The sequence below is a fragment of the Anopheles merus genome, chromosome 2L (assembly GCF_017562075.2).
Source record: "Anopheles merus strain MAF chromosome 2L, AmerM5.1, whole genome shotgun sequence".
NCBI classification, from domain to species: Eukaryota; Metazoa; Arthropoda; class Insecta; order Diptera; family Culicidae; genus Anopheles; species Anopheles merus.
This window is the reverse complement of record NC_054083.1, coordinates 41,017,525-41,043,458: the sequence shown is the minus strand read 5'-3', so window position 1 is coordinate 41,043,458 and position 25,934 is coordinate 41,017,525. Positions and strand designations below refer to the sequence as shown.

At 45.9% G+C, this 25,934-nt stretch overlaps 1 protein-coding gene across 5 annotated transcripts in view; it reads left to right on the top strand.

Moving 5' to 3' along the window:
- LOC121594687 (triple functional domain protein) overlaps nt 1-23,750 on the top strand; it is a 70,077-nt gene extending 46,327 nt beyond the window's left edge. For all 5 annotated transcript variants that reach the window (XM_041918261.1, XM_041918264.1, XM_041918263.1 and 2 more), the window contains 8 exons: nt 3,895-3,970; nt 19,816-19,927; nt 20,004-20,614; nt 20,686-20,802; nt 20,897-21,086; nt 21,154-21,348; nt 21,671-21,880; nt 21,984-23,750. In XM_041918261.1, coding sequence (XP_041774195.1) covers nt 3,895-3,970; nt 19,816-19,927; nt 20,004-20,614; nt 20,686-20,802; nt 20,897-21,086; nt 21,154-21,348; nt 21,671-21,880; nt 21,984-22,217 — 1,745 coding nt within the window. In that variant the 3' untranslated portion in view covers nt 22,218-23,750. The remainder of the gene's footprint in view (nt 1-3,894; nt 3,971-19,815; nt 19,928-20,003; nt 20,615-20,685; nt 20,803-20,896; nt 21,087-21,153; nt 21,349-21,670; nt 21,881-21,983) is intronic.
- Nucleotides 23,751-25,934: the final 2,184 nt, after the last annotated feature.

The following is a 25,934-nucleotide window of genomic DNA, read 5'->3' as shown; positions in this document are numbered from 1 at the left end:
CGCACTTTGCACAGAAAACGTCACCAGGAATGGCAATGCGCCTGCGGGCCCCACCGGCCGGTGCTTAATTGCTCGGAGGTTACGTATGCCGTATTCGGCCGAACAGTAGACGATCAATCTGAACTAAAGGTTGTTGTTGGTGTAAGCTGGCGGGGAGTTTTTTTTTTGTCTTATAGATTGAAATGTTTAAGATGTTAGAGAGACTGCAAACGATTGCACACGATATATCGCGCTATTCGAGCGAGGAAATGCGCAGAAACACTTCTAATTGGGGTTTGTTGGTTTTATGAAAGCCGCCCCATTACTTTGCGTCGTTTGGCGCCATGCTCTTCTAGCAATGAATCGTGTCGCACACCCTTGAACTCGGCCGGTGCTTCAAAGCGGTCGCGTAAATGGAGGGATAAAACGATGTGAGGGACCGTTGGTGTAATTTCGATTAGATGGGAGATGCCTCAACGCTACAATGCATCGCATTCATACGGAAATGTGCGGTGAGACACGTCGTGTGGTGGGTAATTCATCAACGAGCGTCTATTATTATGCGAGACCTTATAGGTGCTAAGAATACGCGGCCTTATTATAGCCTAGGTTGTCTTAGGTTCAGATCTAATCTAAGTGGGGAGCGTCTGTAATGAGCCTGTAATTTTATTATGTGACAGCGAGAATGACTTCATCAATCTGGAGATATAGATAAAGAAGATGAAATGATTTAGAACTCTTCGCTAAAATAGGTTGATTCCTACCAAGGTTGAGCTAATATAATTCAAGTTTGTGCGGTTTGTTAACATAGACTCGTATCTACGTCAAGAATTCCGTTTCTCCCTTGATGCCTCAACACCTCCGATCCAACAAAAATGTGGAATAACTCATCGAAAGTTTGACTTCTGTGCACGGAGTTATTTTTCAATGCGTGTCCCAAGACACGGTCATCAACTAATACCGTACACAAACATTCAACCCAACCGGGACGGAACTGGGACCCCATGTAGCACAGAGATTTGGCATCGTCCCGCGTTCTACTCAACACCCGCACCAGAGAAGATTGGCCAAGGTGGGAAGGGGTTAAATAAAAACAGCAAATTGGGTGGGTCGCGTGCAAAACTACGTTCAACTCTCCGCCGGTCCAAGACCTCGCAGAGTGTGCTCCAAAAATAAGTTGTCCATTTTTGCGTGCGTCCGTGCGTATATGTGTGTATGCTCTATGCTCGCATTATGATGCGTCATTTATAGAACAACGACAGGGGGGGGGGACGTGTGCCGCTGTGGCGTCATTTGTAGCGTGCAAAAAGACAAAAAAGAAACAACATCGCCCTCCAATGAAGGACACACGGATAACAACCAGGAGGAGCCCTGGGAGCCTTTGTAGGGCGTTTGTATATGGTCGCCGGTCGGTTCCCTTTGATGTGCCCGGCTTTTTCACAAACTCACTCATCTTTATCTGAGTCGATCCTGTGACAAGGCACCTGATCCTAATCGGGTTTGAGAATCGGGCCCACAATTGACTGATCCTGCATGTACGAAGCATGGAGCCATCAGTGTGTGTATTTGTGTGTGTGTGTGTGTGTGTGTGTGTGTGTGTGTGTGTGTGTGTGTGTGTGTGTGTGTGTGTGTGTGTGTGTGTGTGTGTGTGTGTGTAGAAGTAGCTGGACACGGGGAGGAGGAGGGATGTACGATATCGATATCTCTGCCAGGGATAGCATCTCTTCGCTTCCTTTGGTTCTTTCTAAAACTCAAGCACACGAGCGAGCAAGCGCGCGCGCGCATCTTTCTGCCCTCCGCCGTGTTAACTAGGTCAGTTGTGCTAATGCTAATTATTTCGGTCGAATAGATCCTCAGCACAACCCTGCTGTGCCTATCCCAACAACCACTCGGTGTCTGCCCTTGAGGTCGTACTGTTTAAACGAAACAGAGAGTTACGTTTTTTTTTCGTCTATCCATGACTTTCATGGCTTTTCCGTTTTGGGTTGTAAATCTTCAAACGTTTCTCTGTTTGGTAGAGCGGCAAATTGGTTAGTGATAGCATTACGGACGACGGCACAACGGAGGACCTCGTTGTTATAACGATATTTCAATGTCATAGTTGTTCTACTGCAGATATCTTTTCTTGCTAATATTATCCTTTCAGTCTGTTGGAATGCATTTAATTTAATTATATTTTGTGCGGCACTTGTTACGTGTGCGTATCTGCATACATAAGCGTGTGCCCACCCCCGGCTCAAGGTGCCTCAATGCCTTGCCATTGCTGCCTGGCACATTCGTTCCATTGTACACGAGCCGAGCATATTTAGATCCTAAAATAGTCATTCTAAATTAAATCTGCTCCATAAATGGAACTGACCGCCGCATATATTTCTTCGTGCCGAGCAGCATCCTCCTTCGCCAGCATTACCCATATGGCGCATTCGTGGGAGTGTGGTGTGGTGCATGTCTATACACACTCTTTCTAGTTTGTCTCTCCCACTAGAATAGGTGTCAGTAGCTATTATACACAGCAATTGATCACAGCAAGGTCACCATGGGCCGAGGAGCTTCAATCTGGTCGGTCTGTGGAAGCATTAATCCCCGCTGGACAACGCAGCATCTGTTGGAAGTACGCAAATGATGCACCGATGTGTAACCCAAACCTCTCCACCTCTCTCGTACGTCCATCCCAGCTGGAGGCACCAACTCCACTCCTCTTTAGTTTACGAGCGGATAGAAGGGTCGTAGTCGTTTGTCGCGCGACTGCTTTGTCACTCTGCCAGCAGAAGAAGCTCTGGAGAATTGGGGCCTGGAGGGAGACTGGAGGGAACATATGCGCTTTCCAATGAGAAGGCCAATGGAAGTGGACAGAAAATGGGTGGGGAGGTAGGTTCGCGGTCGTTTCCTCTTCGCTGGAAATGGGAAATGATAAATTGCATTTGATTTCAAACGAGACCGACACCGACCGGAGAGACCGATGGGGTTGGTAGTAGTCACCCTGTTCTCCCTCCTCGTTCTGTAATAATTTCGAATGGTGGAAAGGAGTGGTGGAGCGGGAGTGTCAATTGAGGGCATCCCTGCGAAACTGTGATGCAAAATGCAACTGCACAAGCACAGCACAGCATCAGTCGTGAGTTTATATTGGCAGATGACCATCAAGGCTTCTTGCCTGTCTCTCTCTCTCTCTCGCATCGTTTAGCAGGCGGACAAGGGAGAAGAGATGAATCCAGGCTGGGTTCTTGGCTGTATTGCGAAAGGCAATAATTTTTAATGACTTTTTTAAAAATAGAGCCGTCATCAAATCGGGACAATATCGGATTGGCGTAAGGCCGACAGCAGCGGCGCGCTTATGCATTTCTGCTCGTCGGTGCTGCTGGTGCTGTTTTCTCTCGCAAGGGAAACGCTACTAATGGCTTCATTGGTAACGGGCTTCTAAATGAATCAGCAAAAGGCGGTGGAAAATGGGAAGAAACTAAATAAGAAGAAAATTGATGTAGTTTTATTATGTTTGGTGGCGTGCTTTTGGCAAGCGTCTGCAAGTGAAGAATAACTGCCATTTCATTGCATATTTGAAACTACTTGCTCTCTAGTGATGATGCTGGTGCCTGTTGATGGCGCTGGTGGTGCATGGCTACAACAACCACCCTGTTGCTCATTGACCCAGTTATTTAGTAGCTTTCATATCGGCAATCCGACTCACATTCAAATCGCAAACACTCGAAAGCATTTTCAAAAAATCCCCATACGCATTACGATTGGAAAACTTTGCCACTATATAAGTTTTGTGAAGCGATTTATCCTTTCCCTTCGGTCCCTTTTTCCCTCGCTACTCACATCTCACATACTCACATAAGCTGAAGCTGACAGAGGACCGTTTCCGATCTCTCACTATCGCTTACGTTGTTTTTTTTTGTCGATTTCTTCTCATTCCAGAAGTCCCACAGGAAAGTGATTGCATACTACCGAACCAGCATACGTCGCCCGTCAACAAACGGAAAGGCTTCAGCGGGTAAGTGAAAACATGCACCACCACCCCTTCTATGTGTGTGTGTGTGTATTAGTTTGCTTTTCATCAAAGTCTTCTTTGTGTTGGGGATGGAGTCGTCCCTGTTTTTTTTGTGTTCCAACTCCGCATCCACTCTGAGGTCGTGTGGAGGAGAGGCTAAACTTACTACTTTCCCATAAGCGTGACTGTATCCGGCGTCTACCCTGGGAGCTCGCGGTTCATAGACACAGACGTGCGCGTGCTGTTTCGTAGGGAGGAGTAAAATTGAATCGATTGTCCTCTTCTGATGGTTCGAACCTTCCTTCCCTTTGGTCACACATGGCGATGTTTACACGAGCTTGAGGATGATGGCTGCGCGGACACGTTGTGTTTGACGACCGGACTCTCCGAACTGCGTGTGTGTGTGTGTGTACGTGTTTACTTTGCATCCGTTATCAGCTTTTGGCCACAAAGCGCGATTCGCGTACACACCACACACCGGATGTCACACAACACGCGCGCCACGTTTGAAGGAAGTTAGATGTTTTGGGGGCATGGTGCCGTACGAAGCGCCCCTTCCGTGTTGGTGCTCGAGCCTTTGCGAAATGCGTCTCGCAATCGCTTCTAGGCAGGTTCTTTTTACCTCCTTTTTAAACATGCTATGCTATGGTTTGCAGTGGACGACGAAGCCACCATAAGACTTCATTGATTGTTTGCGTTGGTTTTGCACACAAACACACTACAGATGGTAGTGGAATTGGAATGCTGAAAAGCAACCGTTTGGAAAGGTAAGGAGCGTTAGATTGGAGTACACGTTTTCGGGAAGGGAACATAATGTCCCTTACTTTGGTTTGGTCATTTCAGAAAGCGAAATTGTAAAGAATTTCATGGTTTAATCTGGTAGTAATGTCTGGTACTTTTAGAGTATGCTTGTCTGGAAAAGACCCCAGACCCTACCACTCTTGGCCAGTCCAAAGTCCGGTGTGGAAATGATGAAGAATACTTACAAGAGTATGATGTACAGTCCATACCTTGGCCGTGAACTGGGAGGCTGATGCATCTTGTCAAGTGGTACAAACATATATTGAATATGATGTCTGTGGACTGTGAAAGGGGTGCGCTGTAAACGTATGTGTCTGAGCATTATACAAGAGCTTCCTGATAAAAGCATCCATCGAGCATTCCGACCAAGAAGAAGCATCCTTTTCGGCACAGAGTGAGCTGATGAATGTAAAACCCTGAAATAGGATCTGGACTGTCTCATACTACCAAAAAATCTCAAAGATTAGGTTCCGGGTACTACTGCGTTCCTTCAGTGGTCAAAACAGAATCACAATTTGCCACCAAGACCACAGAAGAGCTAAGAGCATACCCTAATATAAACATCTTTTGACTACTGGTAAGACACCACCTCGACAAAAAACCCAAATCAGCAGGTCATCGAAGCATTTTTAGTTGAAGGATTTATTTCCATCACGCTTCAATGCAAAAGCCCTCCAATGTGTCAAACTCTTCGACCCCCCTCCCCCCCATCGGTGATAAATGGCTGCTCTCTCCAGGATCAGGAGTCGCCAGGACAAATGGCATTTGTTTGCGTTCAGTAATCCTGCACAAATTCATATCGCCCCCGCCCAATCCGTTTCGTTTATTTCTTTGTGTGCTTCCCGAGTAAAAATCAAGCCTAAAACGCGTGACAATAAAGCCGTGTGAGATGTCTCACCGTAAATGCTGCCCTTTCTCTCCCCACCCCGTTCCGGGAGGCCTGTTGGTGCGTGATGAAAATTAATGGTTGCCGACGGAATGGCTCGCGCCTGCACTCGGGGTGTCCCGGAATGTCTTATGTATACTTCAACCGCTTCACGCACAGCCGTGAAGGTGTGGTGCGCCAAACGAAGAGAAACGGGTCGATAAAACGCTGCCAGAATATTGATGCACCAGTGCGGTGTGTTCCCACACATACACACACACACACACAAACACACGATCGGAATAGTAGGAGGCTCTAGAGTGTCCTTTTCGGAAATGAATGAGCATCGCTCGGTGGTCGCTCGGACACATAGACAGGCGGCTGGAGTACCATTGCGATGGTCCTTATTTATGACAAACGGTCAAGAACGTCGTCATTCTACCGGTGGGTGCTCCGCGCGTGTTTGCCAGCACCGACCATGACCGAGTGTGTGTGTGTGTGTCGGTCCAATGCTTAATGAAGGGAGGTGAAGGTTTTGCCTGGTGGATGGGGTGTTTTATATCCTTACGAACAAACACAGAGCAGTGGCAAAGACAGCGGGCATCTGTTCTGGTAGTGTTGGTCACATACATCACACCATAAGCAGGTGCTGGAACGTAAACGAAAGGGAAGTGTTTCGTTGTAACGATGGCGTGAAAGTGTGCGTATGTGTGTAAACAGCTACCATATTGCGCCGTCTTCACATCATAAACCGTGGGGGAGGGCAAGTCACATAATTCCCCGTGCCAAAGGACTGTTGATTCGAGCTAAACGTTAAGAGTGTCATAAAAATGTGACGAAAGTCGAAAAGGATGAAAAAAGAGTGACGCCACCTTCTCACACACGTTGTCTGGCAGGCGCGACGTACCTACATTCCCGGCACTGGTCCGGTGGGATTACAGTGGCGTGTCCTTAAAGCGATCCAGCTTTACTGGCCAGCGTATGTGGATCATCCCGTAGGCTTTGGCGGGGGCCTTTGCTTTGTAAATCACCACCCACCCACCAACAGCACAGTTTGAGGCAAATCTGAGCCTGATTAACTTGCCACTTGCTTGTTCTCGGAGAAGCCGTGCTCGTGCAGCGCTGTTAGCTATTGCCCCTAGGGGAGGAGAAGTGAAAAAACCCAACAATTGCTCCGGCTCCAAAGCATCCGGATACACCAATTGGAAATCATACCGATGCTCTGGTGTGTGTGTGTTTGTTGTTGCTGTTACTGTTACTCCAAGGAAATCAGGCTTATTGCTGCTGCTGTTGTGTGCTTGAGTCTCGGTTTATATTGCTCGAGCACCACCGGTTAAGTGCACAAATGAGCAATGATCACTTTGTTCGAAAGAAGAAGGCACACGGGAAACATTTAGGCGCTTTCGGTTGTGATTCAACGCAAGCAGGTTTGGTGTGATGCAGATATTTCTGTTGATGGTGATGATGATGATGATGATGGCAATGCTGATGGAGGAAGATTATCCTCGAAAGAGTTCGTACAACAAAGTGTTGCGCAGATTGAAGACCGTTTTTTGTGTGTGTGGTTGTTTGCAGTAGAAATAAAACCGAAATGGTTACTTTGAAATGCTACAAAGAGATGAAGAATGCATGGGGGAGCATTCGGGTTAGGTTAAAATTTAATAAAACCATCTGCACCTCCGCCCAAATCCCAAACCAGTGCGGACAGGACGACGACCAGAAACTTTCGGGGCGTACACACTCTCAGTCATTCGGTTAAGTAGAAATGGTTAACCTTTCGTTGGGGAGTTTGGATGGAACTACTACTACTACTACTACTACAGCTCCACCGGCCTGCAGTGTATGGTTTTGGAATGAAAGATCCCTTTTTTTGTAGAACCTGCGCTTGACCGTATTACAACACTGAAGGTTATAATTTGCTCTCTTCTCTCGGTTATGTTTTATTCATCCCCCCCTCAAAGCACACTTCCCATTTTTGTTTTGTGTGCCTGTTTGGGTATAGCAGCCCAGTGGGACGGAGCGTTCCAACGGCAGAATGATAATTAAAATTTATAAATGCCATTGACGACCGGCCCACGCGTACTCCAATTCTCTTCTTTCTTCTTCACTCCTAAAAGCTAAAAGGTGAAAGTTAAGAGCACGAGCAGAGGGTAAGTTTTGTGCACAAGCAGAGAGTTCCCCAGGCCCGTAGGCTGTTCTAAATCTAAACAAACCCCAAATGCGATTCTCATTTGCTCTCGGTGTTTTTCATTCATTACGAGTGGTCGGGCCTTGTGTACCTTTTTTTTGTGCAGAACGTACGTGTGTGTCTGTATGTATAACCCGTGACCTTTTGCCTGTGTAAAGTTGCTGTGATTGCTGGTAGTTTTGTGTTGTGCTGTTGAATGAAGCCATACTTTGCAAAATACGGTTGCAATATCCTTAGCCGGGGAGTGGGTGAATGAGTGGGCCCTCGCTTCTTCCCACCCACCTTTGGGTTTGCAAAATTCATAAGATAAGCTCTTGGACAGTGCGCATCAGTGGGAAGACATCACGGAGAACAGAAAAAAAACATACCCCAAAACAAGATGGTAGGATAGGTAAAAATAACTAAGAACTCCATCGCCGTGGGACCGACGTGTTAATCCCCGGTCCTTTTGGGGACAACCTGCCCACCACCACCATCATCACCATCACCATCACCAGTGGGTGGTGTAGTGGTGTGTAATAAATCAGCAATTTTCCACTTCATCATCCATCCCTTTGGGTGGGTTTTGGCCCTGGCCCGGTCCGATTACCCTGCTCTCTGTCACACAAGGGTTGGACTTTTTCTCTCTTGTCGGACATGGGCCAGGAATTCACGAGTAATCTTTTTTGTTTACGTTTCTAGGTGTGCACTCTGCTCTTTATAGTGCAATGGCGGAGGGTTGCCGTGCCACATGAGTAATGCCATTTTTCCATTGCCGCCAGTCATACGACGGTGTGTAATGTGTACGCAGCATTTGCTTGCGAAGACACAACTCACATCGTTTTGCAAGAGTGCAGTATGTTGCTGCAGTATGGTGTATCTCGGCAACACGGTTCGCTGTGATGATACTTTCCTTTGCTTGCTTTCTCTCCGCCATCTCTTCTTTCTTGGTACCTAAACTAATGGTATAGGTTACCTGGAAAAGCCGACCCCGCAAGAGGATGAACCGTATGCGTGCGGCGAGGCATCGTTGTGAGTAATATTATTCTAGCGGCGAAGCGCCACGCTCGTAGACGAAATTCACGTGAAATCGTTGTGGGTTGTTGGTATCATTGCTCCATCTCATCTTGTATCCACGCCTTCACGTATAAAGGGTACACCTAATTATAGCTTCATTCAACTCGTGCACGTTCGCGGCAGGGTGAGAAAGGGGTTAACCAACCAACGGGAGTGGGAGGATCGATGCACCAAATCGGTCTTGTTTTTCCCGCGTGTACATACACGAACAATCGCTTCAAAGATGCAAATAAGCTGGGGGATGAGGTTGTAATACTTTTCTTCGTCATTGCCGCTAGAACGCACACAAGTGGTGACGCACGCCCTCAGGCTGTGCATGTGTGATGATGCACGCCAACAATGAAGATGGTACACGAGCACAACAAGGGAACGGGGACATGTGAGAGTCTGAGAAGCGAAAAGAGGGCGCAGGATGTGCTCATCGTGTACGGGATAGGGGTTAGCAAACGAAGAAACTGAAGCTGAAATACAGGGTTTTCCGAGTCAAGTGCCAATGACAACAACATGTTTCATTGCATGCGAAATGATTTTCAACAGCTGTCAAATGTTGTATTTGCATCACAGTTAAGTTTTCGTTCTTCCGCATGATTTTCAACACGTCTCAAGCTTGGTGGAGTTTAACAGTGTTTTGTGATGTGTTAAAAATTACGTGTAAGAATTGAAAATTTATTATGATGCAAACGTTTAAGTTTTCGACAAATGTTGAAAAACATATTGAAGGCGGCGAATAATGCTGTTCACATTCGAAAATGACTTGTAAAACTCTGGAAATGGGCAAAAAATGTTCGATTCGACAGAGCATTTGGATTACAGGGTTTGCCACGATTTATTGGTCAGTTCCCATGATTGTTTGGTGTGTTCCCACGATTTTTTGACCGTATCCCATAGATTTTTGGTTCGTTCCCATAATTTATTGGTATTTTCCGATTGGATATCAATACATTTGAACCAAACAATTGTGGGAAACGGATAAAAAATTGTAAGAACGCACCAAAAAAATATGGGAACTCACCAAAAATTGATGGGAACCAACCAATAAATCGTGGGGAACCCTGTATCAAAAACTAGTTGTTGAAAATACGGGGTTTTCCTGGTTACTTTCGAATGTACGCATTGATTTTCATCGCCTGCAAGATGCTTTCCTACAACTGTCACATATTGTATTGGCAGCACGATAAAACTTCAGTTTTTATATATGATTTTCAACACATCAACAAGAACTGTCAAACTTAATCGAACTTGAGAGTTGAAAATCATGTGGAATAACTATATTTTGTTATGCTACATTTGACAGTTGATTTAGAAACATCTCGCAAGCAATGAAAAATGTTGTTGTCATTGGAAATTGACCCGGAACTCCTGTACATTTCATATTTCGCTTTAGTAAGTAGAATTAAATTACAAAGAAATTTGCATTTTAATCATTTTAAGTTAATTACAAAAAAACTCGATCATAAAGTTATGATACGCACTGTATTTTGTTTTCATACAAATTCCGGTACAATTATCTTGCTGCAGGCCTTATAAATTTAGCACAATGGACCGGGCTATTTTCCCTGCCAACTAATTATTACCGTTCATTTTTCCGGGTTTTCCGGAGGCATCCTCGGTGGTGCCACGTTTTCCCACTGGCAAGAAGCGTGCAAAAGTCATTTCCGAACCCTGCTGCGATGCTATCGTTCGATTGGCGAACGAAAGATAGTGTTTCTTGAGAACCATTTGTCAAAACACGCCACCCGCCCATCCCTCAGGTTGGGAGTTCGATGCGAAATCGAAGCTTCGGAGAAAACGAACCGACCATCGCTTGTTCCGGACAAAATTATCTTCTACCAAGTTTCTCCTCCGTTGTTTATATCCGCTTCCCGATTAGCTGCTTTGTTGCTGTGGCCCTAGCAAACAACACCCTGTACAATGGTTGGTTGTTATCCGTCTCGATCCTTGGACTGGGCGCCTCCATTTGTCAAAACCACCTTGAAGAAGGGACGAATCCACCACCAAGCCAGCAAAGACGTCACCGACTCGTGGGTAATTACCCGGTCCCCTTGGTGTGATTTGTGCCCGCCCGGCCAATGTTTCCGATCGACCCCCGGGTACCGAACCGGATAAGGAAATGCTAATCGAACAACAAGAGGCAGTAAAAAAAACACCTACGAGTGACAAGGGTTTCGTTTGCAGGGCGGGAAAGGGAAAGGTGTACGGTGTGAAAAATCGCACATTAATTTTCCTCTCATTTTACTTTGCTCGGCGGTGATATTTCTATAAAAAGGCAGAGAGGAGGAGAGAGAGATAGAGAAGGCTCTTTCCTCATCGGCTCTTTGGCGCTAGCGATATTTACCGAGCAGCGCGCTGCTCTAATTTGCATTGTAAATGTACCGTGCAAACAGTGGTGCGCGGTGTGACATACTGAGATTAACTGCGTTCAATGATGATGGTAATGACGCCAGATGAGAGAAAGAGGAGGATGTTATTAGAAGTTAATATTCAACGTTTTTATTTTAGGCGTTTTTTTGCTTTTCCTTTTCACACCAGAGACTAATTGATCGTATCAAGAACTGAATAATAAGGGCCAGCTTTGGTTTAAAATGCATAGCAAATTATTATAAAGACAGCTTTGCCCTGCCCCCCCTTTTACCACCTTGTGTCTCGGCCCAATGACGCACACCAGTGCGAGTGCACCAGAACAAACAGGATCTGTAGTAGATTGCTTATTTCTGTAGCGAATATTCAGCGGCAACAACGAAAAAAAGAGAGAACGTTTTTCCCTCTTCCCACCGTCTGCTGGCATTCAGATTCATGTTCAAGGAAGCACTCTGCCCCCTCGCTGGGACTATTTTTTTTTTTTTAGTTGCGCGCTGTTAATGCGATCTCGCCGCACACACACGATCACCCACACGGCGCTTCGGCTCTCTCCGTTGTTGCACTTAGGAAACAAGACACCGAGCGGGAATGAGTGTGGATGTTCTACACCGTCCCCCGCCGCCGTATGTTAGAGTGGCGATCGTGTGAACCGATCGTGTTTGAAGATTGTCTCGAGGGGGTGTTTGACTGTCTCTGGACTGGCCGGCTGCTGGCTGGCACAGTCACGGTTTGGCAATGGATGCGAACAGATGCACGGGTTGTTGTGTGCGGTAGTCTCTAGAGGCAGCTAGAACAAGCGAGTTAGCGAGTGGAAGTGGATTTAGAGGGTGGATTGCGTCCTAATAGTTCTTCAGGAATTTCATCAGAGTTTTTAAAAGGATCTTTTAAAGCCTGCGAATGTCCTATAGTTGCCATTGTGTGTACAACTAATTAGTAGTGGCCAGTGTGTGTTTTCACCGGTAAATAAACTAAAACCCTTCTCGGCAGAGTGCACAAAGCGAGCGATAACGAGTGGAGGGTTATCATCACCATCACACCCGGCAACACAGATTTGTGATTGTGTCTGCCTCGAAGGGCGGGCAAAGAAGCATCTTTCTTCCACCTTTCTCGATCGTCACTAACAGCAGCTCAAAGTTGACCAAAAAAGGTGACACACACGCAGTGAATGTGACGGAGAGGGCGAACGGTGTTTACTTTTTGTGATGATGTCCTTGGAAAAACTACGCCGAATATTGTGAAATCTGGAGCTGGGGGAGTTGTCCGTCGTATATACCCTACCGAACAGACGACAGATCGTCGCAACACATTCCTGTCCAGTGACCACTAGAGACCAACAAGAAATAAACTAACTCAGTGATTGCGTTTTCTAACCGGAATTGTGTCTAGCCAGAATTGCGTTGTGGTTAGAGTGTATCTAGTTTATTCGTTTTTGCTTGTTTGTGGCTGCGGCTGCTGCTGCTGCTGGTGACGTAGTGATATCGATACACAAAACGACGGCCCCTCTCCCTCATCATGTGGGGTGGTGCAGCAGTGAAAATGACGCTGCTTTATCAGTACAAAGATAAAATATGTGCCGGTGGAGGGAATGTGTGCTTCAGGTAAGCGGCCAGAGGGGTGTTGCATTTTCAGTTTTGCAGTTTTGTGACGGTGGTTTTTTGCCTTCCGAAGGTACGATACATTGGCATAAACACGTTGGTGGCACATTATCGTGCGGTGGGAATAAAAGGGATTCTCGATGTAGGATAGTTACTGCCACTGCCTGGTAGTGTGGGTACTTCCCATCGGCGGGAGAGTATATAAAACAGGCCTGTCGTGTGATAATTGAAATTCCCCCTAGTTTCGCTAGATTATAGCCTTCGGGACGGCACTACGGCAACCCCCAGTGATCGGGGGAAAACACACAGACTTAACCAATTGAGTTGATTTGAATTTGGAAGCTGTTTAGTGAGTTCTTGGGTAGTACTGTTCAAGATAAACAAGTTCGTTATGCACATGCAGCATCATCCTCGTACAGGTTACAGCAAGCTACACTGATGGTTCGGTGTATAAATAATTGACATTGTAGTGTGATTTTTGCACTGCCCACGGCAGCACACAACAACGCCATCACAGAGAGCGTCACACTTATGTAACGAAAAGTACCGGCTGCTGGTACTAATTATTCGGAGCAGAGATATCTATTTAGCGGTCACGGGGGTGTTCTGGCATCATGCCGCTGTGTACTTCAAGTACAGAATATAGATGGGAATTTGTAGAATTATAATGTATTGAAAGGAAACTACAGTTACTTTTCTATGAATAAACAATAACCAGTAACTGGAATGGATTTGGATTAAGATGGAATGGTGAAAAGTTGAAGGAATGGAGTCTCGGCAAACTACTACTTTCCACTGGTCAAATGCTGTGTAGAGTGAACACAAATACGTTCTGGGCATTTTGGATTAGTATTTTTAGTATTTCCAGACGAAACTTGTTGTGCCAATGCAACCGTTTGGTAAATCTTAAGCTTGATTGCTTGCTTTTAGATCTCTGGCTTACACATTTGTTATTACCTAGTAATTAGTTTCAAGCAACTAGTTTCAGAGCTATCCGAAGGAATTGAAATGAAAAGCTAAAGCGAGGATGCTAGTTCTCTTTTTGGCGTAACGTCCTACGCGGAAATGCGGGCCGAGACTCAATTCATTACTACGCAGCCGGATAAGTTACTCCTTGAATTCTGGGCTTGAACCCATGACGGGGCTAGTTATTGAGTCGTTCGAGTTGACGACTGTACCACGGAACCGCCCCGTGGTATGGGATGATTATTGGAAGTAATAAGTTTCTAGTAACAACCTGCTACAAGTAACTGGTAGCGGAATTTGGGGCAAGTGTGCCATACGGGGCAAGAGTGCCACCAAGCATTTTTCCTTAAAAACTTTAGTTTAATGATCAATTGTGTATACAGTTGGTTGATTTCCAATGACTAGGTATTCTGAGCCTAATTTCATATAGACCAATCAATATTTCCCATTGTTTTAAACTGATTTATATTGAGTTTCAAAATTGAGCAGAATATTATAATTTTTTAATCCAACCAAATAAGCTCTCAAAAATCATGCGAACAATCAACCGAGAAAATATTTACACCACCGTATAGCTGAGAAAACGTGAATTTTTTTGTGGGTTTAGTTGAAAAAAACTTTCTTTTTGTCACTGAAAAATTCAATTTCAAAAAAGTTACAACTTTTGGGGCAAGTGTGCCATCTCTGTTTGGGGCAAGTGTGCCACCATCTTTCATAGGTGCGAGCTGTCAAAAATGTAAACATTGTTGTAGCGTGCTGCGGAATGGTGCGCTATTGTGAGCGGATTCCACCCCGGAAAAACAGAACAGTAACGAACCATATTGTGGTACAGTTTGTGGTCAAAAAGGGTTCATTGAGGACTAAATACATGTAGGAATACATACACTAGTGGTACAAACGTAATAATTTCCAATTATCTAAGAAACACGGTTATTTTAACCAGGTGGCCGTCTTGCCCCATACGTGTGGCACTCTTGCCCCATAGCCCAAAAAATAACGTCTTTTTGGACCCTTTTTAAAACGCTTCAAAAACTGTTTTGTTTGCATTTTTTTCAAGCGAAACTCATTTATAAGTGAGGAAATAGATGTAAAATGGTTATGAGATTTAAATCGGCTTTTGAAAAACACGTTTTAGTGAGTTATAACTTGAAATGTTTAAGGTGGCACACTTGCCCCAAGTTCCGCTATACACATTGGAGTTAAACAAAAAGGTGATTGTAACAAGAATACGAGTAACTAACTAGCATACTAGGAATAGTAACTAATAACTAGTGAATGTTACGTGTAACAGATTAAAAGTCAATTGATAGTAACTGAGAAGCATTAGCTAAAGAATAAAAGGGCAACATTAAATGCCAAAATAAGTACTTCCTCTAATTCGTAACTTATTGATTGCTGGTGAGTGATTTATATGAAAGTAATTAAGTTTTTTCCCCCAATTATTGTATCTCTAGTACACCTTTTCATCAACATCCTTAACAACGTTCGAATCGGTTGTCCGACAATCGACAGCCTTGTTGTGTTGCGGCGCATTGTGAGTTAATTAAGAGATGGATGTCTCTGGCTTTGGCGAGAGCAAAATGGTCGACTGATCGTGCCAATGGCCATCAGCTTCTTTTTTTTTATTACACTGCTCCCAGTCGTGGAGGTTGCTTTTTGTCCATTTTCAACGACTTTTCTGGCCCCTTTCCAAACGTGTTTCAGTTAATGGCCACTTCCTTCCAAGGAGCGTGGTTGTGGGCGCGGGGCAAGGAGCCACGTGTGTGGCTTTCCGGGATTTGGAGCCAAATTTTGGGGCGACATAATTGAACATATTTGCTCCCCCCCGAAGAGCATTTTGGAATGCCGACCCAATTAGAAACTAATGCCGAGTGTCGAGTTGATTACACTTGTTGAGTGATTTTTCATGCAAAAGAGTGCTGAAATGTCAATCTTTGTCTTGACAGCTCGCCTGCCATCGGTGGGGTGTTGAGAGAAGAAGACCAGAAGATCTCACCGTATGGGGTTGGAAGGGCAAACAGATGGGAACGGTTGGAACGGAGGAGGGTGTCTGTACAGTTGCAATCGACCGTGTTGGGTGTTTGGTTGAAAAATGTCATCGTAATATTGGCTTACACCCCCCACCCCCTCCCCTCGAAAAAAAAAACCATTTAACATAAGTTGGGGGTTGACTCCCCAGGGGTGCTTTGGGCGGTGAGTGGAGCAAAATATATCATAATTTAGAAATAGTTTCCAAGCATGACCGTCAGCAAAAGACGCTGATCTCTCTCTCTTCCCCGTGTAAGGAGGTGATCCTTGGCCTCGATATCTCGGTAGACGATGGCATATTGTGTAGTAAGCAGATAGAGAGAGAGAGAGCCCAACACAGACGTTCGCATATTGCACAACCAGCAGCAATGAAGAACGCAGCACGGTTTTAGAATATTAGTTTGCTTTACAGCGCGTTTATAAGTGAGTTTTCCCTCCGCGCGTGTGTGTATGAGATTAATGAATTGCCGTTTTAAACCGAGCGTTGATCCCGGTTGCTATAGCACCGCCGTGGGTCGTGTTTTAGTATTGGGGGAAAAACGCGCGGTTCATTCATATGCACTCTTCCCTCTCCCTTCAATTGTGGGGTTGTGGACGGGCTATGCTTCTTAATTGGCGGTGCGGAAAAGCGTTTAGTGTTTACCCTTGTGGGGCGAGGGTTGGAGATTGAAATGATTCAAGGATGGAGAGGGGTCTGCTTAACCCATTTCGGTTCATTTTCCCCTTTGCACGAGATTTATTGCACTACTTGCACACATGTAAGCGGCGAAGTATTTTTGACAGTTAATAAAGCCATCACTTAAAGTTGACAGCGGGAGCAATTGTATACACATTCGCACGCTCTCTCTCTTTGTATTTCTCCAAACACGTGCAAAGAAGTCGTTTGATTGCTGCACTTTCTGGACCGCGAAAAACTGGCTTCAACCTCCCTGCAAGGCGGCAATAAATTGAACTTTCAATTGCTTAAGCGAAAACACACACGCAGCGCACACTGGCGAAGAAAATCAACAAACGTGTGTGCGAAGGAAGTTGGGGTCACTCTTATCGTGGAGACATCACCCCGGCGCTTGTTCTTCCAGCTGCACTCAAACCATCACTACTCGCGTGTGTGTGTGATTAAGGGGGGTGGTAGAAGGTAGAATCCCCATTCCCTTTTTTCGTCGCCCATTTCGAAAGGAAAGCAGTACCGCCAAAGAGGATGCGAAGCGCGCGCACGCTGCTCCATCAAAACCCGCCAGACAGACGAGTAGTTCGACGTACACAGACACCGGCACCGACACACACATGTCAACACTTTGTGATAAAGTGCCTTGTGGTAAACACAGAACCACCTACCCCGTTGCGGCGCCGGAACCGATAAAGTGTTGTGTACCGGTTTGAAGTGAGAGCGCGCGCGCCCGCCTCAACATCAAATCGAAATCAAACCCGACGCGATCCGACCGTGCCCTACGGCAAACCACCGGCCAACCACGGTTGCACTCCCAAGCGCGTGTGTGTGTGTGTGTTTGTGCGTTGGCCAGGGCTCTCTTGCATAAAAGTGGCGGGTGGTCGGCTGGCCTTTGCGGTTCAGCACACTCTGGCTCTGGTTGCTTGGAACTTGGAAGGATGTACTCTAATGGTCATGGTGGAGCAATAGGCGGAAGAGGAGCGTCCCGTGTGCGTGTGGGTGGTAAATATTTTGATTTTGTAAATATTTACACAACTCCCCGTACCCATGGGGCCAGGGGGGAAAGGCGGAAGGACTGAGCAAAACGGGGTGTGGGAAAAGAACATTTGAACACAGTTCGTGTAAGACACTGAAGGAGCGGGAAGTGTGCAAATAGGTGTGAAGTGTTTTTGGTCTAGCGCGCACACACACACTCGGGTAAAACATTGGCCAAATCAATGAAGCGTGTGTTTCATGTGTCCACAGAGAGAGAGAGACAGAGGGTATGACAAAGAGAGATGGCTCTTGATAGCAAAAGGCTTGTGATTTCATTCGGCAAACTGTAAGCTGCAGTTCAATTCGCCGCCAAACTCTGCCCTCCAAAAAATGGTACAACTGGGGCACTGAAACGGGTTCGCGCGGAAACACGCCAAAAATGCGACACATTTGTCGTGACACACACACATAGAGACACCCTGTGGGGTATGCGGGTGACAGGTGTGTGACGAATCGTGCAACAGATAAAGCACCGGCAGGAACTGGGTTGGGCGCGGTGTAGCCTACAACGACCATATAGGGAAAGGGGTGTGGGGAATGCTCACTGATAACATCCCCTTGGCCTCTTCAGCAACCCTGTCTGTGTGTGTGTGTGTGTTTCGGTGTGCTAAGGTCTGAAGGGGGTGGTTATGTATTTTACCCCTTTTTTGCCCCACTGTCCCATTTGTTTCGTGGTCGCGCCACCCCACTTTGGGCGTGTGTGTATGTTTGAGAGAGCGTGTGTTAGAAGCCTAACACGCCACACTATCGATGACTGCTTCCCGCTGGTTGAACGGGGAAAAGAGAGACGGCCTGCCCTAGAGGGGTTAAGCCGGCAATGATGGCGATGATGATGGATGCGAACGTGCACGCACACCAACTGCCTCCTAGCTCTATGTAGAGATCTCGGTTCTTTTTTTTATCAGTCTGGTGTGAATCGGTGACAGTTTGGTGGGTTTTTTGTTGTTGTTCTATTTTGTTGTTGTTATATGTTACCTCCCAGTAATTAAAGTTCCTTCCCCGAAGGTGGACGAAAGCGCGCGAGACGGTGCGACATTAAAAAAAGAAAAAGAAAATAGAAGAAACCGCACGTTGGGGGCCACTTTTTTTTTTGGGTAGGATTGGAAGGTTCCCGATCTTTGTGGAGTGGTGTGTGTGGTGTGGTGGCAGTGGTGACCTTTGAATGAGTAATCAGGGATTAATCCAGCCCGAGAGCCCATTGCCGAACGCGCGAAGATCGAGTTTGGGTGGCTGGGGAGGGTTAATATCCGCCAACCAGCGCCTCCACCCTGTTCGCCATGTCGTGTGCACTGTGCTTGCAAAGTTGGTTCCAGCTTGCGTGCTGCCAGCAGCCCGATTGCTGTACGCCTGATAGCACCGGTGGCGGTCAGTGGCGACGGCAGCACCACCAGACCGTTGGGTACGACGGTGCAAACGAGGAAGACCGGTACCAGGAGAACGAGAACGGTGCGCTGGTGCTACATCCACCGTCGACGGGGATGACCAGGTACAAGAGGAATGGCGGAGAAGAAGGAGGTGCAGTGTGACGGTGTGTGTTTGTTTGATTTGGCCGAAAAAACCCGCATTTTTTCATTCACAAGCGTTCCCTTTCTTAGGGCGTTTTTTGGAGAGAGAGAGCCGATGCGTTTAAAGTAAATAAAGTCTTTTCGGCGAGGTGTGTTTCTAGAGATACTCTCTACCCCTCTATTCCCCTTCAGTGCTAGCGTGTGTAGCAGTGCACACGACGGATAAACCTTGCCCTGATAAGCGATTGCAAACGGGTTCGGCAACATATATTCGTCAAAAGGTCTCGATAAGGTCTCCTTTTTTTTGGTCAAATCTTGACCGGAACCAACAGCAAAAACCAGTATAAGGTAACCCTCCAAGGTGAACGGTGGTGTGGTTTAGGATCGAGTTCCGAGCCATTTTCGATGGGTAGAAACAAAAAGAAACGCTCGACGGTACAGCAGCAGCAACACCAGCTTGGCAGCGGCACTGTATCGCGCCTCAGCTCGTCGTTCCTCAGCTGGACAACGCTGCATAGTCTCTTGATCAGGTTGATATTGGAGAGGAGAGGAAAGGGGGGGGGGTGGGAGGGATAAGGCAAACAAAATACGCTCTCAATACTTCCATGTTATCATCGCCCCTTCGGCTAGGGGGGGACTGTGTTGTTATCATTGCTGCAAATAACCGATCCGCTATTGTAAATTGGATGAAACGTTGTGAAACTTGCTTCGATGACTTTCGAACGGTCGGTGACGCATCGAATTGATAGTGATTGTTTGTTTGTTTTTTCTTTAATGTTTCCAGGAAAAAATGGCTTCCGACGCAGTTCCGGAAGCTGTCGCACGGCAAATCGGATAAGCTACCACCGGTGGAGAAGACGCTCATCAGCAAGAAGGGCTCCGATAAGAAGGTTAAGGTAAGTTTATTCGAGTTTCAACTCGCCCAAAGAAGGATCTTCTGTAATTAACTCTTATTCCCTCCCCTCCTTGCAGCCCAACCAGCAGGAAAAACCGCCGGAAGAGCAGGAATCGTCGGCGGCCGCCTCCACCGCCCAGCTAGAGCCGGAGGATGAGGAAGCGACAGCGATCGAGCTGCCGCCGCCGATGAAACCGATACAGGACACGGCATCCGCCCTGAGCGGCGCCTCCGTGGTGCCGTCCTCCGCCGAGGATGCTGCCGCCGGCTCGACGAACAAAATCACCAAGGCCATGTCGCTCAAGTCGCTGGAAGAGCCGGTCGGTGCGCAGCCGCCCGCCGATCTGGCCGAGATCGAGCAGTTCGTGAAGGCGAAGGTGGAAAGCTTAAAGTATCTCGACAATGACGGTGGCGGCGGCGGCAGCACCAGCAGTGCAGCAGCCGCGCTCGCGATGGGCCTGATGGTCGGTGATGGGAGCGGTAGCTCTGGCACGATGGCACTGAACGGTGGGCACACGATCGCCAAACCGGCCATCTCGCCCCAGTTCTCGGAGAACGAGGCGGCCGACGATACGCTGACCGAGGAGCAGGGCATCGAGGACATACTGCGGAAGCGAAACTATGCGCTGCGCGAGCTGCTCACCACCGAGGAAGCGTACGTGAATGATCTGTCGCAGATCGTGAATGGGTATGTGGGTGTGTGTGTGTGGTGAGGTGTGGTTTTGAGGTTTTATAATTCCATTTGTTTCTCTTACACAGATACATAGCGGAGATACGTAACCCGGCCAGCACGGTACTGATCCCGGACGATCTGAAGGGTGGCAAAGAGCGGATGGTATTTGGCAACATTGAAGCAATATACGAGTGGCACAGAGAGTAAGTTGGCAAGGGTGAAATTTTCGCGGTTAGCACACACACACACGTACCGGTCGCTCACGCTCCATTTCCCATTTGTCTCACTTTTTTGCAGTCATTTTCTCAAAGCGTTGCAAAAGTGTCTACAGAACCCGTACGAGCTTGGGCCGCTGATCAAGCGGAGCGAACGGAAGCTGCACATGTACGTCGTCTACTGTCAGAACAAACCGGTCTCGGAGCACATCGTGCAGGAGCATATGAGTTACTTCGATGAATTACGCTTAAAATTAAAGTATAAACTATGTGTAAGTATATGGCTTATGCGATATGGTGCTTCAAGATGGCTGACCTTGACCTTTGCCTGCTTTCCAGTTAGGAGATATGCTCATCAAACCAGTCCAAAGAATAATGAAGTACGAGTTACTGTTGAAAGATATCCTGAAGCATACTCTGCGGGCCGGTCTCACCGAGGAAGTACCAGGATTGAAGGAAGCGATGCATATAATGCAAGTAGTTCCTAAGGCTGCCAACGATATGATGGACGTTGGTCGGTTACAAAAGTTTGAGGTATGTATTCAATACACTCTTTCGCTATTTTTATATAAACGGTTTGCCAGCAGTTCTCATAGCTGAGGGACAATTTATTGACTCTTTCTTACATGAAATTAACTTAATGTAATGGGAATTGGGTCCTTGTAGGACAAATCCAACAGGAATTTCCAACGAGCCTGTCCAAAAAGGGTGCCATAGAGTCCAGTTTACGTTATATGAAGTTCACTTCTCATTAGAAAGAGTCAAGGAAGTGTCCCACAACCCTTTGAGAACCCCTGGAAAACCCTGTAAGCAACCGAATTGTACCATTTTCTTTCCGCGGGTTGTTTTTTTGCAGGGTAAAATAACGACACAGGGCAAACTGCTGCTGCACGGCCCGCTGTACTGTGTCGAGGGTGCCTCGAGTAGTGATAAGAATTCGTACAACTCCCAGAAACCGAAGGAGCTGCACGTGTTTCTGTTCGAGCAGAACATCATCTTTGCCGAGATCGTTGGAAAGAAAACGCAGTTCACCAGTCCAAACTACATCTACAAGGCGCATATTCAGGTAAGGCTATATGGGGGTTTAAAAACTGCGCCTTTAAACGCAGTTCCTTTACGCAACTCATTAACCTTCGTCTCTCCCTGCGCGCCTTCCCCCCTCTCCACAGGTGAACAAAATGACGCTACAGGATCTTTCCGACCAGACGAATGGCAATCGGTTCTCGCTTTGCTCAATCGACCCGCAACGTTCCAGTCTTAGCTATATCTGCACGGCACCGACACCGGAGCTGCACAGCGAGTGGCTCAACACAATACACGAGATACTGAAAACGCAGAACGATTTCCTCAAAGCGCTCGTCAGCCCGATCGCTTACCAAAAGGAGCTGACGAAGGATTCCTAAGCGGTCGGGACCGCTCTTCCGCTTTCAATTCCATCTTCTGCCGGTGTGACCGGTGGGTGTGTTTTACAGGCCTATTATTTTGCTCGCATGACATTCGATCGATTCCGTCGGAAGCACTCGAGCGGGAGAAAATTTGGTATCGTTTTCGCCATTCGAGTCGATGAAGGTTTCGTCGTCATTTTTGTTCTTTGCACCTGTGTGTTTGACCGTTGTGCAATATGATAGGCCTGTTAGCGTTGGTTCTGCGGATTTCCCCCATTTCTGGTACGGTACGGTACGCGTTGTACCAGGTACAACGGTTTTCTGTTTTATTCAGCCACGAACTAGCAAGTAGTGAGCACCCGAAAACCCCCCCATTTGGGATCATTACGAGTATTATTTATTTTGTATGAACATTTTTGTAGTGTGGTCTGTCTATTTTTCCCCCGAACAAGAATGTTTTCAATTCATTTATTTATATGGACAAAGTCTAACATCACACACACACATCGGCAACGGTAACAGCTAATTGCATGCAGCAAATTGAATTTGCATAAAAATGAGCAAAATGTGCATCATCGCACAAATTAAGATATATGCAATAAGCAGAAAAGGAAACCAATCAGAACTATTACGGTTAATAGCATACTACAGCAGCTACGGAACTATGGCAGAACAAGGTATCAAGAAGTGAACAAACAGTGTGCGAAGGCAGCAAATAAAAAAATTAAAGCAAATTACCCTGAAAAATCACGTGTGCACGTTCATCTTTCGCGCTTGCCACCATTCCCCGAAACACACCCACATACACACACACTCAGTAAGCCCGAAAGCTCACATACGAACAAAACTGGAACAAAGGAAGAACGGTAACAAAAGGGCGCTACATCCGTTTTAAAAATACAAAAGCAGATAAAATAATACAATACCAAACTTTACTCGCTAAAATCAGCAAATGATGCGATTAATGATAGAGATTCGCGCGGAGGCGATAACCGCAAAACCAATGGCTTAATATATCTTAGTCGCAAAATGGTTACACAATGGGAAATGCTCCAAGCGAGAGAGAGAGAGAGAGAGAAAGAGAGAGAGAGAAAGAGAGAGAGAGAGAGAGAGAGAGAGAGAGAGAGAGAGAGAGAGCATCGAAGCGATAAAGGAAAATAGAGGGAAAAGAACTCGCAAAAGCAAATCGACACGAGAGCAATTGCAACAGCAGCAGTATGAAGGGAGAAAAAAAAGTAACAACAGTAATATTAGAATAGAAGAATATCGATTACATACACACAAACACAAGAAAAGATACAAAAACAAACAAAGCAAACAAAGCAAAGTATATATTTTATGAATATGATTATTAAAGGAATATCCTACATTAGGGATAGGCAGCAAGCAATGTACCCACAAGGTTGCAAATCCAGACGCAAACAGACTCTGGGAAACATATGAATAGAAATTCCCCCGAGCAACAGAAGTGGGAGGGGGAAAGCAATTGAACATCACCGAAAAAGACGGCGAAGAAAAACAAAGAAGAAGGAAAAACATAGATAAAAAGAATGAAAACAAATGAAAGAGAGGGAAGAATCCAGAAGAATGAGAAGAAGAAAAACAAAACCAGATTTTGCAGCTCAGCAAAACATATTTTTGATATTTTGTCGTTTTTTGTGCTCCCCTTTAGTAATTTGACGAAGATAAAAAAGGTCACCCCCACATCACAAGATAGTGTTGGTAGAAGAAATGTCTAGGAAGAAGAGATTGTGTAAGGGCAAATGGAAAAGAAAAAACAATCGATAGTGGTAAACGTTTGCCATTACAGCCCAAGAAAGGCAAAAAACGGCAAACACCTCACAGGTTTCGCAAGGCGATTTTTTGATGCGCACATTGTAGAGATGGCTAAAAAAAGGGGGGTTCACACGGGTAACGTTTCCCCACGCACGGAAAAACCGGCAAGAAAGTAGAGGGAAACTTTGGATTTTGATATTATCCTTCAGCCCATTGGCCATTTGTGGGGGCCATTGTTTCTCTGGCATGGTGAATAAGCAACTCTGTACGATTTCCATTTTCCCTCTCTTTGTACGTTTTCTGTTTGGAGATTTTCTTACATACAGGGGGGCAGCCCCATGCGCTCGTCGAACAAAACTGATCGAGTTACGAGGCGAAACAGACTGAGAATAATTCTGCTGAAAAGGGGTAGCTAAGTGCGCCACTATTCGATTCGATTTGTGTTTCTATTAACATGTTTCCTTGTTTTGTTTCAACAGGCAGGAAAGGAAAGAGAGGAATGGAAAAAACGCCTACAATCCCTTTTGGGGGTTTTAAATATGTAATTTATGTAAAAAAAAAACGAAAACATCGTACAATTGTATTACAAGCTTTATTACTTCAAATGCTTTTATCAATATGTAACAGTTTTGAACGCGTCTCAGTAGAGAGGTGTATACTTTATTTAAGCTTTCATTTTTGCGTCTCCTTTTTAATGAGCTGTTGTTTTTATTTGTACTAAACATGAACAGGTATCAAAAAGGGTCTATTTTTAGGTACTAAAACGTTATAACGTACTATAATTGTTTCCCCCAAATTGTTTTGCGCAGCATTTGTACTGCTTCGTTTTCAGTCGTACATTTAGAGCAAACAGAAATGAACAAAAACGAGCCATTTCAAAATTTTATTGCATTATGATTTAGTTGGATGAGAGACCCCTGTGATGAAGAAAATTAACAACATGGAAACTGTTATTCATTTCGGTTAGTTTTACATACCTTGGCAAGGTACCACCACCACCCACCCTCAACATAATGAGAAAAAAAGTGTCTAATGTGTGAGCGTTTCCCACAAACAATTGCAGCTAAAGTGCAGCTCTAATACACACACACACAGCACTCTGATTGAAAGTGCTTGCAGAAGTGTGCAGAAGATTATAATAAGTAAAGTAATCGAAACAGCCGCCGCCCGAGGGCAAAAGCAGAGAGAAGCGACCGTGTGCCGCACAAAACAAAACATATTAGCGGCGAGATCAGAGCAAATCGGTTACTGGACAAAAGGAGGAAGAAGAAGAAGAAGAAGAAGAAAAACATTTGTGTGATAATATATAATAGTAATATGTTGTAATGTTTAATTTATAACAATAATCCCTCTATCCCTTTAGTGGCGAAAACAAAATGCGGGCGCCCGCGTGAGGTCGAGAAAGCCTCTTACCTACCTACCTAAACCTACGTAGCATGTACTATCTCTCTCTCTCTACCTACTTTCCCTGGGTTCTCTGTTGACTACTAATCAAAGTATGCAACGCCCCAGGACCGCTCCGTGTGCGGTGTTGCGTATGTAAGGGAAAGGGCAAACGAGCTGCGCGAACAAAACGCATCTATGTAAAATAGTACAGAAAAAAAACGAGCGAACCCCCTTAAGAAGGATGAAATGCAAGAGAGAAAGAGAGTAATAAAAATAAAAAGGAAAATATACACAAAATCAAGCAGCAGTAACTGGAAGCATAAAGCTGATCAAAAGTGAGAGAAGAAGCATTACTGTACATGTAAGGTGTGTTGTACATTGCGTTGAAATCAAAACAGAAAAGTGTAGTACGTACCACCCCCTCACCCGGTGTCACGAGAGAACGAGTACGAGTGAGGCGGAAGTGCGAAAACTCTGCACCGATCGCCGGAATTAGAATAAACATTGGGATAGCTTAATTCGCTCCGCGAGCAATGCAGAGATAATACGGATAAACAGAACGGCGGAGAAAAG